Genomic DNA, 16,042 nt, shown 5'->3' with positions numbered 1-16,042 from the left:
CTTGATGAGTTAAGAGGTCTGCCTACACTAGCCTGAGGCTGAGTCAGCATTCATGAAGCCCAGATTAAGTAAATTACTGTACATCAACTTTGTGTTTGACAGAAGGCTTTTCCATACTACAGTAATGTTTCTTCATTGACTTTGATTACCCAGAGATGACTAATTACAGGGTAGTTCAACTAAGTTAAATATATAATATTAGTTTAGCATAAAGGTTAAAATGGGGAAAGAGCTAGCTTGGTTCTGCTTAAATGAAACAATATCTTGCTTGTTTAATCAGTACAAAATCCAGTGTCTAAACAAAAACACTGATTTTAAAGGGAGATTATAAAATGGACTATTTCTGGGCCAGAACCAGCTCCCTGGCAACTGGTGGTCAACACTCAAGGAAGTTAGGTATAGTTTCCAATGCTAAGCTAAACAGCTGCTTATTTAGACTCCTTTCACAGAATTTTTACTTGTCATAGTAGGAAATTGATAGCATTAACGAAAGCTTACTTTCAAATGTCCCAGTAAGCTTAAGCACAGTGTTTTTGAATGTTACTGTGTTGTATTCTTTGATCCAATAAAAAGTTGCATATGCTAATTAAGCAGTGCTTAATTATTATTCATTTCGTGTACATTTTAGTTTTTTTTTGTGTGTTGCTTAATAAGTGTACAGTGTATAGGTTTCTAAATGCAAATGACAGTGTGTTAAGATTAGCGGATCTGTTTACAAATATGCATTAAGTGCTTAACAAGCAGCAATTTTTGTATTTATTTTTAGTTTTCACAGTGCTAGAAGTGGTGCTCATGCTACTCATCATGATGCCAGAAGAATAAAATGAGCCTCTCTGCTGTGATGTGCCTGTGATGTACTGATAGTTCACACTTACTGATATTAAGTGTAGACAGATCTTTTTTAAATGTGAGAATAATGTGGCAATGCAGCAACAATTAGATCACAAGTAGGTTAAAAGAATTTTGATTACATTTTTAATTTCCAGAAATGATTGATGGTTTGATCCCCTGGAATTACTTGCCATCTGTGGATGCATCAGACAATGACAGTGACCACAAAGGTTATATTGTCCATTATGTCCTGAAAGCTCCATAGTTCCAGTATATAACAAGGTTGCTACAGATAAACATTACATTCCAGACTCGGCTGACTATAAACTCCCTAAAAGTTTGTTATCATCATTGAAAAGTTAAATAATTTGCAAACACATTAGTATGAATATGCTGTAGCTCTGCGTTTTAATTACTCCGATAAAAATCTTCTTGTAAAAGAGTCTGTTGGCTTTGCACTGCCTGGCCCTCCACTCCATCAAGCTTGGCTCAGTGTCAACATGGTTTTACCACATTAAGCTGCTGCCATTGATTTTTCTTTGTCCTGCCATTGCCAGTTTCTGTGTCTCAGATGAGTTGTGGCAGGGAATCCCACTGTGAGTCGTGGGGCTGTCACAGCTGTGGCGGTGGCGGCTGAAATGTCCAGTAACGATTCTGTTATCAATGTGTCAGTGCGTGGGTAGTAATTGCCTTACGACTGGAGTGAAGGAAGCTACTTGGCAATTAAAAGCTGATTAGAAAACAATCAGTATGGTCCTGTCGTCCTTTTCATTAAAGCTTGATCAGTAAAGATCCTGCATTTAAAGTTGCTATTTTTTGGTGGTCTTTGGGGAGGATTGTTCCCTCTTTTAACAGACGTTTTTACCTGCATCAAATCATTAAAGAGCACAAGGCATTTTCACAAAGATTTTCTGCCAAGCAAAGGACTCACCACTGAAAACAATTGACCTACTTGTGTGTTTTCATTACATTTTTGAGCTAGCTTTTGATTAGGGTGAAGTCCGGTTATGTGTGACACTTGAACACTGCTTGATAACCAAGAAAACCCCCTAAAATTCTGAAGGCTACCTTTAGTGTTACTTTTAGAAGCCCCAATCCTAACTCCAACCCCTCTGACCCTAAGTAAAACAGAATGGGTGGTAAGGTAAAATGGGATGCTTATGTTTGTTTAATTTTACATGACTAAATTAATTTCTCAGTTCTGATATTTATTCTTGAATCATTAATGAAACTATGGAACTATTCTTCAAAAATATCCAACTTTGCTGCCATGCTTTATCTGTTATTTGGCTGCCTGTTTCCTTGATGCCACGTTACAAAGTACAAGTGTGTGTCAATCAGTAAAGGCTAATTCCAAACTACTGTGGCGAACATGAACTCAATGCTTCATCTTAGGAAAATATTTAAGTGACTAGAAATGTGCAGAAATGGGTGACAAAAATGTCTGCAATATTACAGGGTGAGACACAAATGCTTAACTTGTGATTTTATGGCACCTGGTGGCCTAAAATCATGCTGTCCACATCTCACCAAAGTACTCACTCAAAATAAGAAGTAAAGAGTATTGTGAAAATATTTTGATTATAAGTCAAACAGTTAATAAAATGCAACACCTTAAAACCATTTTTGTTTTTATTCTAAGGCTGCTTTACTCCAAAAAGAGGAAATCTCTTGGCTATGCCACATGGCTTTCCTTGAAAGTTTTGGGACTAGTGATTTTGTGATTACTTGGTGTGACCATCCAGGTTAACTCAGACCAATCAATGTGTTTGTTTATGTAAAACACATCTGTGCTGCTAATAATTAAAAAGCCAACAACCTTATTTGTCACAACCTTATTTGTCACATATTAATGAATATCCCAATTTACCTGACTTCACCTTATTATTTGCAGCAACATTTCAAAGTAAGATACAGTCATTTCCTCAAACTGCTATGAAGTCAATTATATTAACATAGTTTTATTGTTTGAGTTTGTTGGATTTGACTGATAAATATAGCTTGTGGGGCAGAACTGATTAGAAATATTTTATTCAAAGTCATTATATTAAAATTATTATTATTGATGATTATCAATGTGTAATGCAGAACAAAAGAAGATGGGAAGCAAAAAGACATTTGCTAGAGTACACAATCTCCACTCTGCAATGTGCTCATTAAGGTAATCTATTGTATAAAATATTACCAATATTTGTAAAATTGTAGCCTATTTTGCTGTCCACATGCTAATCTCAGCTCCCTTTAGTGACAAATAATTGTATTTGTGATCCATTTTATTCCTTTTTTTAACTTTCACATCATTATTGTTAATTCATTTCTAACTTCTTGTGTAGTCCCACCGGTTTCTTCATCTTGTTTTAGGAACTTTTCACGCATGATCTCAGCATAATAGAGCAGCCACACATTGTTTGCCATCTTAATTTCAACATTTGTGTAGCTGTTTGGACTGTCTCAGTTCTTGACCTTTTTTGATTCCATTTTCAATATCACTTCTTTTTTTCTTCTCTGATGCAAAGAGCACAATTCTGTTACTGTGATCAAAAGGTAAGTGATATTTATTCTGGTAACCCGCTGATTAAATTTAGCTTTGTAAACTGATGAAATGAGTCGAGAGATTAAAGCATAAATGCACTGTATAAACCTGAGGTGGAAGGAGTCTAAGTAACATTCATTTACAAAATGTCTTTGGTGATGAGATTTTTTTTTAACTAAGACAAAACATTCAGTGGTTTGTGTTTCAAATTTGAACAGGTGCTTGTGTGTGTGACAGATTGCTCTTTTGCTCTAACTTGAATGCTAGAATCATCTCGTTTACACATATTAAATGTGTTTACTTTTAAACAAGGCTTTTAAATAGGGCTGCAACAACGAATCGATAAAATTGATTATAATCGATTATTAGATGTGTTGGCAACAAATTAAATTATCGATTTGTTGCGTCGCAATTATTACGTCACTCGCCGGTTGCGGGGCTGTCGCATGCAGACGGGAGAAGCCAGTGTTTTAAAGAGGCGTGGCAGAGGCAGACAGAGTGTTTTGTACGAAAATTTTAGATGTTTGGGAGCACTTCACGTAATGCAAAACAAGGAAGTGTGTTAGCTGCAAAATATGCAAAAGTGACACAGCATGGCTAGCGAGCACGATGGTTATGACAAGCTGTCAACATTACGTTTTTGAATTGTTTCATGTTTGATTTTGTAGTTATTTATTATTTCTAATTTAACATTATTTTGACAGCTCAGGGATGTTCAAGCAACCACCTGTTAATGCACTGCACTTTTTGCACTGTTGTAATTGATAATCTGTTTTTGAAGAAAGTGACAGGAGAAAAAAATGCTTAATTTATTATTGTTTCTATATATATATATTTTTTATCCGATTCATCGATAAATCCAAAAATAATCGACCAATTGAGCAACTATCAAAATAATCGTTAGGTGCAGCCCTACTTCTAACATATACTACACATACTGTATATTAAAGTTACATAATAAGGCAATGCAGTGAAAAGATATTTAATAATGACAATTACTGATTAGCGAGATCAGTTAAATCAACTGTAAGCAGTGTTAATGTAGTTGTTGTCAATAATAAAAGGACTTCACTAACGCTAAACTCCAGAGAGAAAACTGTTTTTCCCTCTGATTTTTAGGTTTTGGTTTGATGTTGCAGAGATTTTAGGGACACTGGCCTAAGCTTGGCATGCCGGAAAAAAAAGTCAGGTCTAATCTGGTTGCCTCACACAGCTGAGATTTGGAATGAATGATGCCCCACAACCACGACGAATAAACTGGCCCAATTTTTGCTGCCAACACTGCCATCACTTGGCCGTTATCAAAAATGGCCCGGCCCAGCATTGGCCCAAACTTGGTATGCCAAAAGAATAAGGTGGGTCGCCTCCAGCTGCCCAAATTGGCTGAAGCCAGGATTATTGACGCACCAGAATCAGGCCAAATAAAGTGGCCTGATTCCGGCTGCCGACACTGCCATCACTGGGCCGTGATCAAAAATGAACTGTACCAGCATCGGCACAAACTCAGCATGCAGGAAGAAATAAGTCCAGCTGCATCTGATTGCATGATTATGTGTTTAAAACTTAAAAAGATGCTTTTTTTTTTTGTGAACGATTGTTCTTTTGCCCTAATTTAAACACTGGTACGACCCTGTTAACACAAATTACATGTGTTTAATTGTAGCACACACTATGCTTGTATTAAAGTTCCCTAATTAGTCTATGCAGTGTTTGAATAAAGATACTTAATAATAACTAAAAATACTGAACAGAGAGATAATTTGAGCCAACCGTAAGCAGTGTTAAAAGAGTAGTGGTACTAGACATCTTTACCTCTACTTATTCTAAAATACTTCACAGTGGCATCATATAACTTCAATATCAACTATATAAACTAATCAAATATGTACAAGTCTTACAAGGATCCATTTCAAGCACTTTTTCTTACCTCTGATTTTTTTTCAGGTCTAGGCGTGATGTTGCACAGCCTGAGAGATATTAAGAGCAGCACGTAATGATTCAGAAAGGTTGTTTCTAAATGAAGAGCATGGAATAAAGTGTTCACAGACAGTGCAGTGTAATCTCTCGTCTCCCTGACTGCCTGTCTTTAGTATGTGTGCAAAAAGCTATTTGTAGAAACGTGTGGAGATTAGAGGTCTTGTTCCCATCAGGAGCGTGTCCACCCCTGTGATGTAAAGTGTTACATTATCAAGTGAGCAGAGATGACGGGGCTTGGATCACATTAAATGCTCTCCTGCTGTTCCCATGTGTAACTGACTGACAGGGCTGTAACAGGATTGGCAAAGAAAACCGGAGCAAAGAGGAAGTGTAACGGCAACTGCCTCCTACAATACAGAAATAGCTCAGATGTGGAAAGAGTTTTGAAAACACTGAGACACAACTTCTACATTTTTTTTATTTTATGATTATGATTGTTATTTTGGTCTAGCAGATGTTCAAAGTTTCAATTTAACAGCTGAGGAAACTCTATTGGCTGAGAACATGGTTGAAAGCTTTCGCCTTTTTGTCACGTATTAACCCGGTGTTATTCATGTCAAGACGTGTTGCATACCATTCAGTGCCACAAAGACAAAATCCAGTAAATCCACAGGAACAAATGTTTTGTTGCGGAGGACAATGCCATTTCAGATGCAGATGGATAACATTATGCTGATCATATAATAGTTTAAATTCATCTGTAATCCAGCTTTGGATGCTCCTGAGCTTGGTTGCGTTCCTGTCTGGGGGTGTGTTAACATGAACATATAGTATGGAGGAATGGGGTCGCTCTCATACAACTCTCCTGGTCAAGGTGTATCTTAACAACATTTACTACAATTCTACAATTTCATTTAGCAGACGCTTTTATCCAAAGCGACGTACAACACAAGCAAGAATTTAGACTTAAGGAAAAAAACCCTTAGTAAGTGCAAAAAGTGCTTCAGGTGTGATTGGTCACAGCTATTGCCGTCTAGTGGCAGAAGAAGTGCCGCACTTTTTTTTGGAAACCAAAGTAATAACCAGTAGCGATCTCAGCATCTGAGATTCAACAATCTCACTATCACTACTTACGATGACAACTGTACTGTACCGTACAACTACAACTGGCAGATCCCTGCCACTCGCTGCAGATGTTACACTTACATCAGTGATGGGAATCATTTTATGATTTTATGTGTATTATTCTGAAAAGTGGGTTAGAGGGATGGAAAATGCACACTATTTTACATTGTAAGACTAACTGACAGGATGTAAATTCTGCCATATGTGGCACATTTCTGGTTCTTGATTAACCTTTTTAAATTCAACATCTATTATGGAAGGCTAGACAGTTTGCAAAGTCCACCTATCACACCAACGTGCATGGACCTAAAGCTGTATTTTATATATATATATACACACATATATATATATGTATACAAACTTTATTATAAAGTGTCAATCCAGGATTTCTGTCTAGATGTGCCCTGCAGCCATTGTCCAGACAGTAAATCTAGTGGTGCATAGGGGGGAACTTCCTTATTCATGACAAAGGTGGATAAAAACAAAAAACCTTGAGGGAAAAGTAAAACAGCCAGAGGAATTTTTCACAACGTGGCTACCTAAAAGTTGTTCTTACTGTATGTTGGGCTTATAACTGACCTGTTGACTAATTTGTCAACCATTAAAAGAACAGTGTGTAAGATTTTGGAGGAATTAGCTGCATTTAACAGTGAGGATTGCAGATTGCAACCAGCATTGTTCAGGAGGTTTTTTTTTAAACTGGGAGCCGAATAACTGCAAGGGTCTCTTCCTCTCCGAAACGAAAGATGGTGGTTGTGATTTAATGCAGTAAAAGCATTAGCATTTTCAGCAGTTTCACATTTGAAAACATCAGTGTCTTTCCAAAGATTTTGTCACAGAGGGGCTGCAAACTGGCTGATGTGAAAATGCGAGTGGCCCTATCTCTGTACAAACAACATACTGCAGATATTAATGGCTCACTCTAAGATAACAAAAACATAACTCTTGTTTTCAGATATTCTTCACTAAAGAAACGCTTATTATATTATTTCCAATATATCTCCCTAAACCCTGCACACTAGACCTTTAATACAGCCATTGATCACAACAAATTGTTAAACCTATATCCATCAGCTATTTGAACACAATATATTCAACAAATATCCATTTATCTTCTACGACCTATTCACAACCATAACCTAAACTGCATCAACATATATCAGAGTAATAATTATACAATCTGCTGTTGAGTAATCTCCTTTTAAATTAGGATAGTCATCTGTTTTGCTGATCTGGTCCCTCTATCAGAGTCTGTGTGAAGCTATAAATATAAATTCAATTTGTTCGATTTTGTCCATCTATTCTGCCAGTCAAAATAGGCACTCTCCCTCCAGCTGGTCATGAGCCCTGCTCTGTGGGACAAATCTACCCGCAATGTTTATTCAGTGACATTACATGATTTTGACTTTTTACCCCATTTGTAAAAACTGTGATGACAAATCTCCTCGTGCCTCAGCAGGAGCGTTTTATATCTGGAACATTACAGCAACCACACCCTGTTTGAGCTATATATAGTGTCACTTATCATATGGACTAAATTCGTCTGCACAGCGCTCTGTTTGTCACAATGAGAATTGAGGGCAAATGAGCTTCAAGTGGCCTGTGATATCTCTCTTGTTATCTTGTTTGTGTAATCTTTGGGGAGTTTTTGGCAGAACTGGGCCAGTCTTGTGTGCACTGTTCACCTCGCTAATGAAACTGATGCATATGTTATTTTGGGTTCAGCTATTGTACCTGTGGAACATTCAAGTGGGACAGAAATTACCACCAAAAAGCTTCTGAAAGCATCAAACTCTAACTCTCGTCATTTATTTTTGAGGTCAGCGCAGATACCATCCTACATACAGTATATATTGTGCACCAGAAGTATTCCGAAACAAGTGTCGATGAGGTGATAAAACAAGACTGCATGAACAAAAGCTGAATTCAGTCAAAGTAGACATCATAAGGACATTTTCAAGGAATCTTGGATGGAATCTGTGCTCCAAGTGGGAAGAGTTTGCGAATTATTTTATATAACCTTTTCATTGAGGGGCATGTCTGCAGCCAATTTAGCCTACATGCTCTCCCTGATGTCCCCTAGATAAGTCATTATTTCACAGTGTGTCACAGAAAATGTATTCAGAAAGAGCTAGGGCTGACAAGCCAAGCTTTTGGGCTCTGGTTGTTATTCTTTACTCTAACAACTCTAGTGTAATGATTTTACATTCAAAAACACAGTCCCTCACTGTGCGTTGGTAACAACACTGGTACATTTCAGTCTATAACATCATCTCAGGCAAATTTCCTACATATTTGAGCCAGACGTTTTTATATTTGAAAAGCAGTCATAATCTTAGGTTGCACAAATGGCTTCAGTTTAGTGCCTGTTGTCAGTACAGAGGCAGGGAAATAAGCCGGCTCTACAACAGTCCTTGGCCCTTTAATGATGTGTAGGCCAACCTCAAACTTGAGAAAATTAGTTGAAGAGATTCGTCTCTTTTTAAATTATTTTAAACTAAGAATAGTGGTAGAGGAATTTCTAGCTGCAGTTGCCTTAATGAACTATCAGACGTAATAACTCAATGAACTGCTTTGTTCACGCACCTTATTATGTAATGGTTTTTTGGGGTTTTTTTCATATTGGTGTAGTAATGCTGTTGTGATTTAATATTGTTGACCCGTTATGTGTTTTGGTTATTACCATTTCATCTTGTTTGATCCTTATTAAGCTATGTCTCACTTTAATCCTGCTGACTACATGCACACTAATAAGTCATTATTATTCCAAATATGACAATATTAAACATTAAAATATATATTCCGTTTAGGGAATCCAAATTAGGCATTTTTCCAAATGTAGCATTTTCTAATTAAGATGTGGAATAAGCTGATAATATTGGGATTTGAAAAAAACACTCTTTTGGACACATTTACAGCACATTTGTAATATGCATCTTAAATGGGGTTTTTGACCACGGCCTCTTGCCTGTTTACAGTCAGCTCTATACGTTGTCATGGATATGTTGTACACAAAACAACTAGCCAAAAGTTTGCAAGGTTGGGATAGAAAAGGGGAAAAACATACCTACTTTAAAAAAATATAAAAGACTTGGATATGAGCAGGTTTTGAATATGTGTAAATATCACAACACTTACCTTTTTGGGGGGGGGGTGAAGGGATGAAAGTGGGAGGCGGTGTTCACATGGTCCAACATGTTCACCACCAGTGGAAAACCTAAAAAAAAAAAAAACAGAAAAATAGGAATATTATTGGAACATTCAGTTTCATAAGTCATGTATGAACTAAATACTCCGCTCAGCTTTTTCTTTCCTGTCTGATTGAAGTTAAAGCTGCATTAAATTTTATTTTCATACAGTTGATGAAATGACTGTGTCATCACTGTGGGTGCGCACCATTTCTTTGTGCCAAGTAGGCTGAGTCTGTGCACCATTTGACCAGCACTGTAGCCAGCAGCTATGCCGTATCCGGTGCTAAATTTGAGCCGTGATAGCGGGGTACACGTTACGACATGGCCCATACATACACAAACAAAAAAAGGGAGATTGATAAAATGGCAAACTGTTGAATGTCGTACAGGCTTAAATAAAATCATATTGTGACCATGACAATCCACGCAGGCAATTATTTGTCAATCAGGAAAGCTACCATGGCTTTTGTCCTGTAGACCGACACTCTTGTTTGTTTTGTCAGCTGACAATTACGTGGTTGCTGCCGCTGACTGACAGATTACACTTCATTTAAAAAGCCCTCCTGGCCCTCGCCGTAACGTGTTGAGTGGTGCAGTGGAGCACTGAAAAGGAGCGCAGCCAGTGTTTACATCATAGACTACAACTGTGGACCATATAACAGCTCCTCAAAAGTGAAGCTAAAGCATCTCAATCACTCTCTGGTGGCTGGCTGCAGTATAGGTCATAAACCCCGCCCCCTGCATTGTCCATCATTATACACGGTCTATGTTTTCTCCCTATGGCAGATGTTTTCAGCTAAAGAGCTCTGCTCTAATAAACCCACTGTGCGCAGCCTTCCCAGCACCAAACGGTAGACAGACATAGTTAGCGTCCAGCTGGTGAACACAGTGCAGCATTTAGCAGCTAGAGAGCTAGATATTTGTCTCAGGAGTCGGTGGAGGCCAAAACAAAGCTTTACCAAAGTGAATATGGGATGTGTGCTATGTGTGCCAGCGCTCGATGTAATTTCCCTCAGCCTCATCTGCGGCCTCCTGTCTGTCTATAATTTGTGATCAACTGACAGGGGGGCTGACAGTGAGTTAAGAGTGGGGGATTTCAGGGATGATGGTATTGAACGCTGAGCTGAAGCAGTTTGTTAAGAAAGTGTTCCCTGACTGGAAATCAAACCTGCACAGAAACAGTGAGAGCACTAAAACTTAACCACTCTACAATCAGGGATTTACAGTCACATGATTAAATTGTAACATGTCAGCAAGCAAAATGGGGCAGAGAATAATAGACAGATTAGTTACAGAGTATAACAGAACTGTCTTCAAACTGGCAGACTTTTAATTAGTCTTTCTGTAACAAACACCAGCAGTGTGTGATGATGACACTGTACTTTAGTACTGTACTTTTCTGGACTTGGATATAATTATCATCCATAGCTTTGTCATGATTTTAATTTAATATTTTATTCTTCTGTGGGTGGTTTAGGGCTGAGCGTTAGAGTTCTGGCAACAGAATGTGGACGGTTAATGAGAAGATTTATTAGACAATGCAGTAAAGGATCCAAATGATTGGCGAGTAAATTAAAGGAAAGCAGAGGTTGGAGGAGAATAATGGCTTGAAATTACCTATTAACTGTTTAAGCTTGATCAGAACAGTTTTCTTAATAGGCATTTTCAATGATAAGAAAAAGTAATTGCCTGCATTGCATTAGCTTTACATCATTACGTAAAAAAAGCTGGGATGACTTAAGCACTCTGCCTTTCAGCCTCGGTGGTGTTCTTTTTTTTTTTAAGAAACAGTCTTTGTAGCCTCTTTTTTCATTTTAAGTTGAGTAAAACTATAGGCACTTTTTTCTTTTTCAGCACTGAATGATGTAGATGAGACATCTGTAATGGTTGGTGTATCCTTTTACAAAGTATATACATAGAAATATATTTTATTTATTTATTTATTTTTGATACAGCTAGCATGTTCAAACAACTAAATGTGTCTTTTTTTGCATGTCCACTGGCTCTGCTTTTCTAACAGCAAGTTAAATCAGAGGGAATATTGAGGGCACAGTATTGAGAAATGTTTTGATGTCATATCTCACAATATCTGATTATTTCCTCACACCTCTCCGTCTTTCTATGGCTCTGAGGAGAAAAGTACTTTCAAGACCACACACGTGGATCCAATTGCCGTTACTGAACTGTGTTTTAGACATTTAAATAATTGTAACTAGTTTTAAATAAATGATTATAAGTGATGGCAGCTCTTATCTTTTGTTGATCCTGTAGGCTTGAGAAACCCAGCACAACATGTTTAAATTACTTATTTGACTGGTAGTTCAAATATGAATGCTCTGTGGACCCAATTAGAATCAAATAATACAAACAAAATCCCTCAAGGTAGTAAAAGCATGGACTGGATATTTGAATCTGCAGTGGCATTGGTTGCTGTGTAGCCTAAAGCATTTTCACTGCACATGTTGTGACAATACTTTGGCCTTGCATCATTTAGAATTGGGATTGCACTCTATTTCTTTTTTAATCATTTTGGGCATCTCTGACTCAAACTCAACAGGACAACATTAGACTTATCTAATAATCTGTCTTTTATGGGACAAATATTGGTGCTGCTTTTATATTTTTCCTGTTATCGGTTAAATTATCTTAATGTCTTGTAAATAACTTGTTTAACATTCGCCTTCAACCAAAACACACTATAGATTAAAAGTAATTTAAAACCAAGTCAGAATTTTATTAAAAAAAGTGACATTAATGCTCTCATGCATAATAAACTCTAAAAGCTGTGGTTAAATAGCATCTCAGTGATGGACTTTTCATAAAACCGGTCTGTCTATGCAGTAGAAAGATGCAAATATGTTTGAAATTGGTGCTACAAGAGAAAACAGAAAAAGGACTGTGGTGTTTGCTTTTTCTCAAAAGGTAGAAAATAACAGATACCAAATACCATAATGCACTGTGCCGCACTGGACCAGTAAACGCTCCTGCTGGTGAGTGATGTAAAGCAAGTTAGTTTCCGCTAATCTGAAAACAATATGGCAGCTGGCTGGTAACAAACTATCTTGAATTACAGTTAAACAGCAAGCTAAAATATGTTTCTGAAAAGATTTGATCAGAGAATAAAGCAATATCAGTAACAGAACTGGGGCTCATATTTGATCAGCACTGTTGAGTTTTACTATGATCTCAGTTTTTTCAGCCTCAGGAAACAGCACAGTGCTTACAAATCCTTGTATTACAGCTAAACAGGGCACAAAGGTATGTTTCTGAAGACATTTTAGCAGAGAAATAGGCAATACTGTAACAGAATCCTGGTTTATATTTGATCTGCACTGCCTTATTTTACCGTTTGATTAGACTTTGGTCAGAGTTTGTGAGAGAGAAAAGATACATCTCTCTCGATGGTGAGTGCAGGCATGAAATAATGAGGAAGTACAAACTGTAGTTCAGGACACAGCCAAGCCCCCAGGAAGTGTGCTGCGCTTTGAAGCCAATTTTGTGGTGGCCAAAGAGTGTAATTGCATCTGTCTCGCGATGCTCTGGGGTCCAAAACGAGACGTCTGCAAATCAGTGGATACATTTTTTTGAGCATCACACCCCCCTACAAATGACTCATTTCATTATTGAGACTTGATCTATTTAGTCTGATAACGTTTGGAAAGTCTAGCAGAGCTGCACGATCAAAGTCGTTTTGGCTGGCGGAAGTCTCTAGTGACCCTGCCTTATGGGCCAGGCAGTGCAGAAGCAGTGCTGATCATCCTAGTAGTATTATACATGGCAGTTTGGCATTTTTGGCTTTATGCAACACTGAGCAGCTTTCATAGGAATGCACAACACCTGGCTACCAACACTGTATCCAGTCTTTTTATACATCCATGGCAACAGCCCAAGAAGTAGTGAAAATTTACACAAAAGAGCAGGGAGATCTTGATGCTGACAAGATGGAGGGAAGCTTAACATAGTTAATTTATGCATACTACCCACATTACTATAATACAAAGCTGGCTGAAAAGCCCTTTTCAGGAGTCAAAGATGCCATCATGAGACTAGACTAGTAATACTGGAAAAGATCTACAGAAACTTAACTAAACTGCACTGTGTGATCATAGTTCTTGTAGTCAATTTATTCTTTTAGATTATGTACAACTACTTCACTTCCACTTATATTCTATTGTAAATACATGTTAATAGACAACATAACCTACAATGTTGGTACACGTTTGTGAATGCTGCAAAACTCATTATGCACCAGTGCCTAAATCACTGAATCTATTTTTTCCACCAAAAAATAAACTGCACATACAGTTACTGCTACTCTCTGACATCTTAAACATCATGTACTCTATGCATTTTGTGTTAAATGAGGGCTATGTATTTTTTTGCAATTTTATAAGGCGTTTTGTAACCATATCCATTTAAGTACTATTAAATTATGTAATCCTTTAAAAAAAAATCCTTGATTAGAACCTATAACAGCTGTAAATAAAAGTCTATGCACCGTATTAATATAGGCCCAGTAGTTCATGAAACATTATATCACCACATAATGTCCAAAAGTAAATCAGGAGGCGCATTAAAATACATAATAAATCACAGTGTCCTCTGCTTCTACTTGCTTAACATCATCTCCATACACATAAACATAAAGCAGATGGGGGCGAGTGGCCCTTAGCTCAGTGAGCAGGACCCCATGTACGCTGCGTCCTACAGCGGCCGGGGTTCGAGTCCGGCTTACAGCTGTTTACTGCGTGTCAACCCCATCCTCTCTCCCCCAGAAATACACTAAAATACGATCTTAAAAAAAAGTAGAATGCTCACTTTGGCATTAAAGAGTTAATTAGCGCACCGCGCATAAGGAGCTAGCTTACGTGAAGCATACATGACATCAAGCTAGTGCTAACCACCATGCTAATTCAAATAGGAGGCAGCAGCCGCAAAGATAAACGGTGTCTGACGTTACTTTAAAGTTCAGCATCTTACCAGCTGCTTCTCGTGACTTTGTAGAAAAATCACTTCTGCTACCCAACCTCATCGCAGATCACAAGACCAATGACAAACAGCACCTTCCCCTGGCGCGGCGTTTCGTTAACACGCCGCCATGTTTGTTTGCATGGATGTATTGTTTACTTCCGGTCTGTATTTACCTGTGACGCTACGTGGTGCCTTCACATGCGCGGGCAGCGCTCAGACAAACTGCTTTCTTCAGGTTTATCGCTGAATATTCTGTCTTTTCTTTTCTTCTAGTTACATAATTAACCAGCCGAGCTTTTAGAGAACTCCAGTTTAACTTGACAAACATTATGCAACTGGCCTGTAGTCTATTTAATCGTGGACATTCTTACAATTTCTAAGTGAAAGCACAGATGTTATTTCAATTTGATGAGACATGAGAGATGAGTCTTAATCTTTAGTAGTTTTGTTATAATTACTATCGTTTTTATTTAAATAAATCACATCCTATCAGCGTTATTTATATAGTACATTTAAAAACAACCAAAGCTGACCAAAGTGCTGTGCAAATTAGAGTGAGTGGCACACAAGTAAATAAAATTAGGCTTTATTGGCACAATAACAAGATAAAATGGTAGCAGATATTACAAAGCAATGTAAGCTACACAAATATAAAACAGAACAAGAAAATAAAATACTGAAATATCAAAGCTACTAAGAGCAATCAAAGGTCATTGAAAACATGTACATCTTAAAATATGCCTTAAAAGTGTCATATATATATATATATATATATATATATATATATATATATATATATATATATATATATATATATATATATATATATATATATATATAAAACAACACAGCTGAGAGATAGGAAAAAAACTACTTTTTTGCTCACTATATCATTTTCCTTTTCATAGTTCAGAGCTATATCTGAATATTCTATTTCCATATTATTTAGTACACCGTGTCCACTAGCTTGAATGCTCTCATCATCATTTGCATTGCTCTACTTTGCCAATGGACTGTATTCAGCCATGTAATGATGTAAGTGTTTTCGTAGGATGATTCCCTCAGAAAACATTTTGCAGTGACTTATGATCCTTGCATCAGCATAATCCAGTTGTATATTCATATGAGTGTACATCATAGCATTTGCGTGTATAATGTGCAGTGCTCAAAGCCAGTGTATTCAGCGTTATATTGCTGAGCAGCTTCACATATGGAGCTTCATGAGGTGGGTGAACAGCTGAAGTGTCTTGTAAATGTGCCATGTCGGGGCTGTCCTCTAACATCAGACTTGAATGCATGCCCTTTGGTAGGATATTTGAAGGCTGATATTGTTATCTAGAGGGTAAACACACTATCTCATTCATGATCAGAACCTCAAGGACATTTTAAGTCTACAGAGATTGAATCACCAGGTCGCCGTGATGGATGCAGTGGCTTCTTTCGCTGATAACACAGCTGAACAATGGCAGTAAAT

At 37.4% G+C, this 16,042-nt stretch overlaps 1 protein-coding gene across 1 annotated transcript in view; it reads right to left on the bottom strand.

Moving 5' to 3' along the window:
* Positions 1-16,042, bottom strand: part of LOC148189781 (uncharacterized) — a 102,906-nt gene that overhangs the window by 22,724 nt on the left and 64,140 nt on the right. The window contains exon 3 of the mRNA XM_088076863.1: positions 9,545-9,623. Coding sequence (XP_087932989.1) covers positions 9,545-9,623 — 79 coding nt within the window. The remainder of the gene's footprint in view (positions 1-9,544; positions 9,624-16,042) is intronic.

Source organism: Plectropomus leopardus, chromosome 4, assembly GCF_026936395.1.
Source record: "Plectropomus leopardus strain MGB_pleo_1.0 chromosome 4, ASM2693639v1, whole genome shotgun sequence".
NCBI lineage: Eukaryota > Metazoa > Chordata > Actinopteri > Perciformes > Serranidae > Plectropomus > Plectropomus leopardus.
Note: the sequence above shows the minus strand (reverse complement) of the source record. Positions and strands in the feature narration are given on the sequence as shown.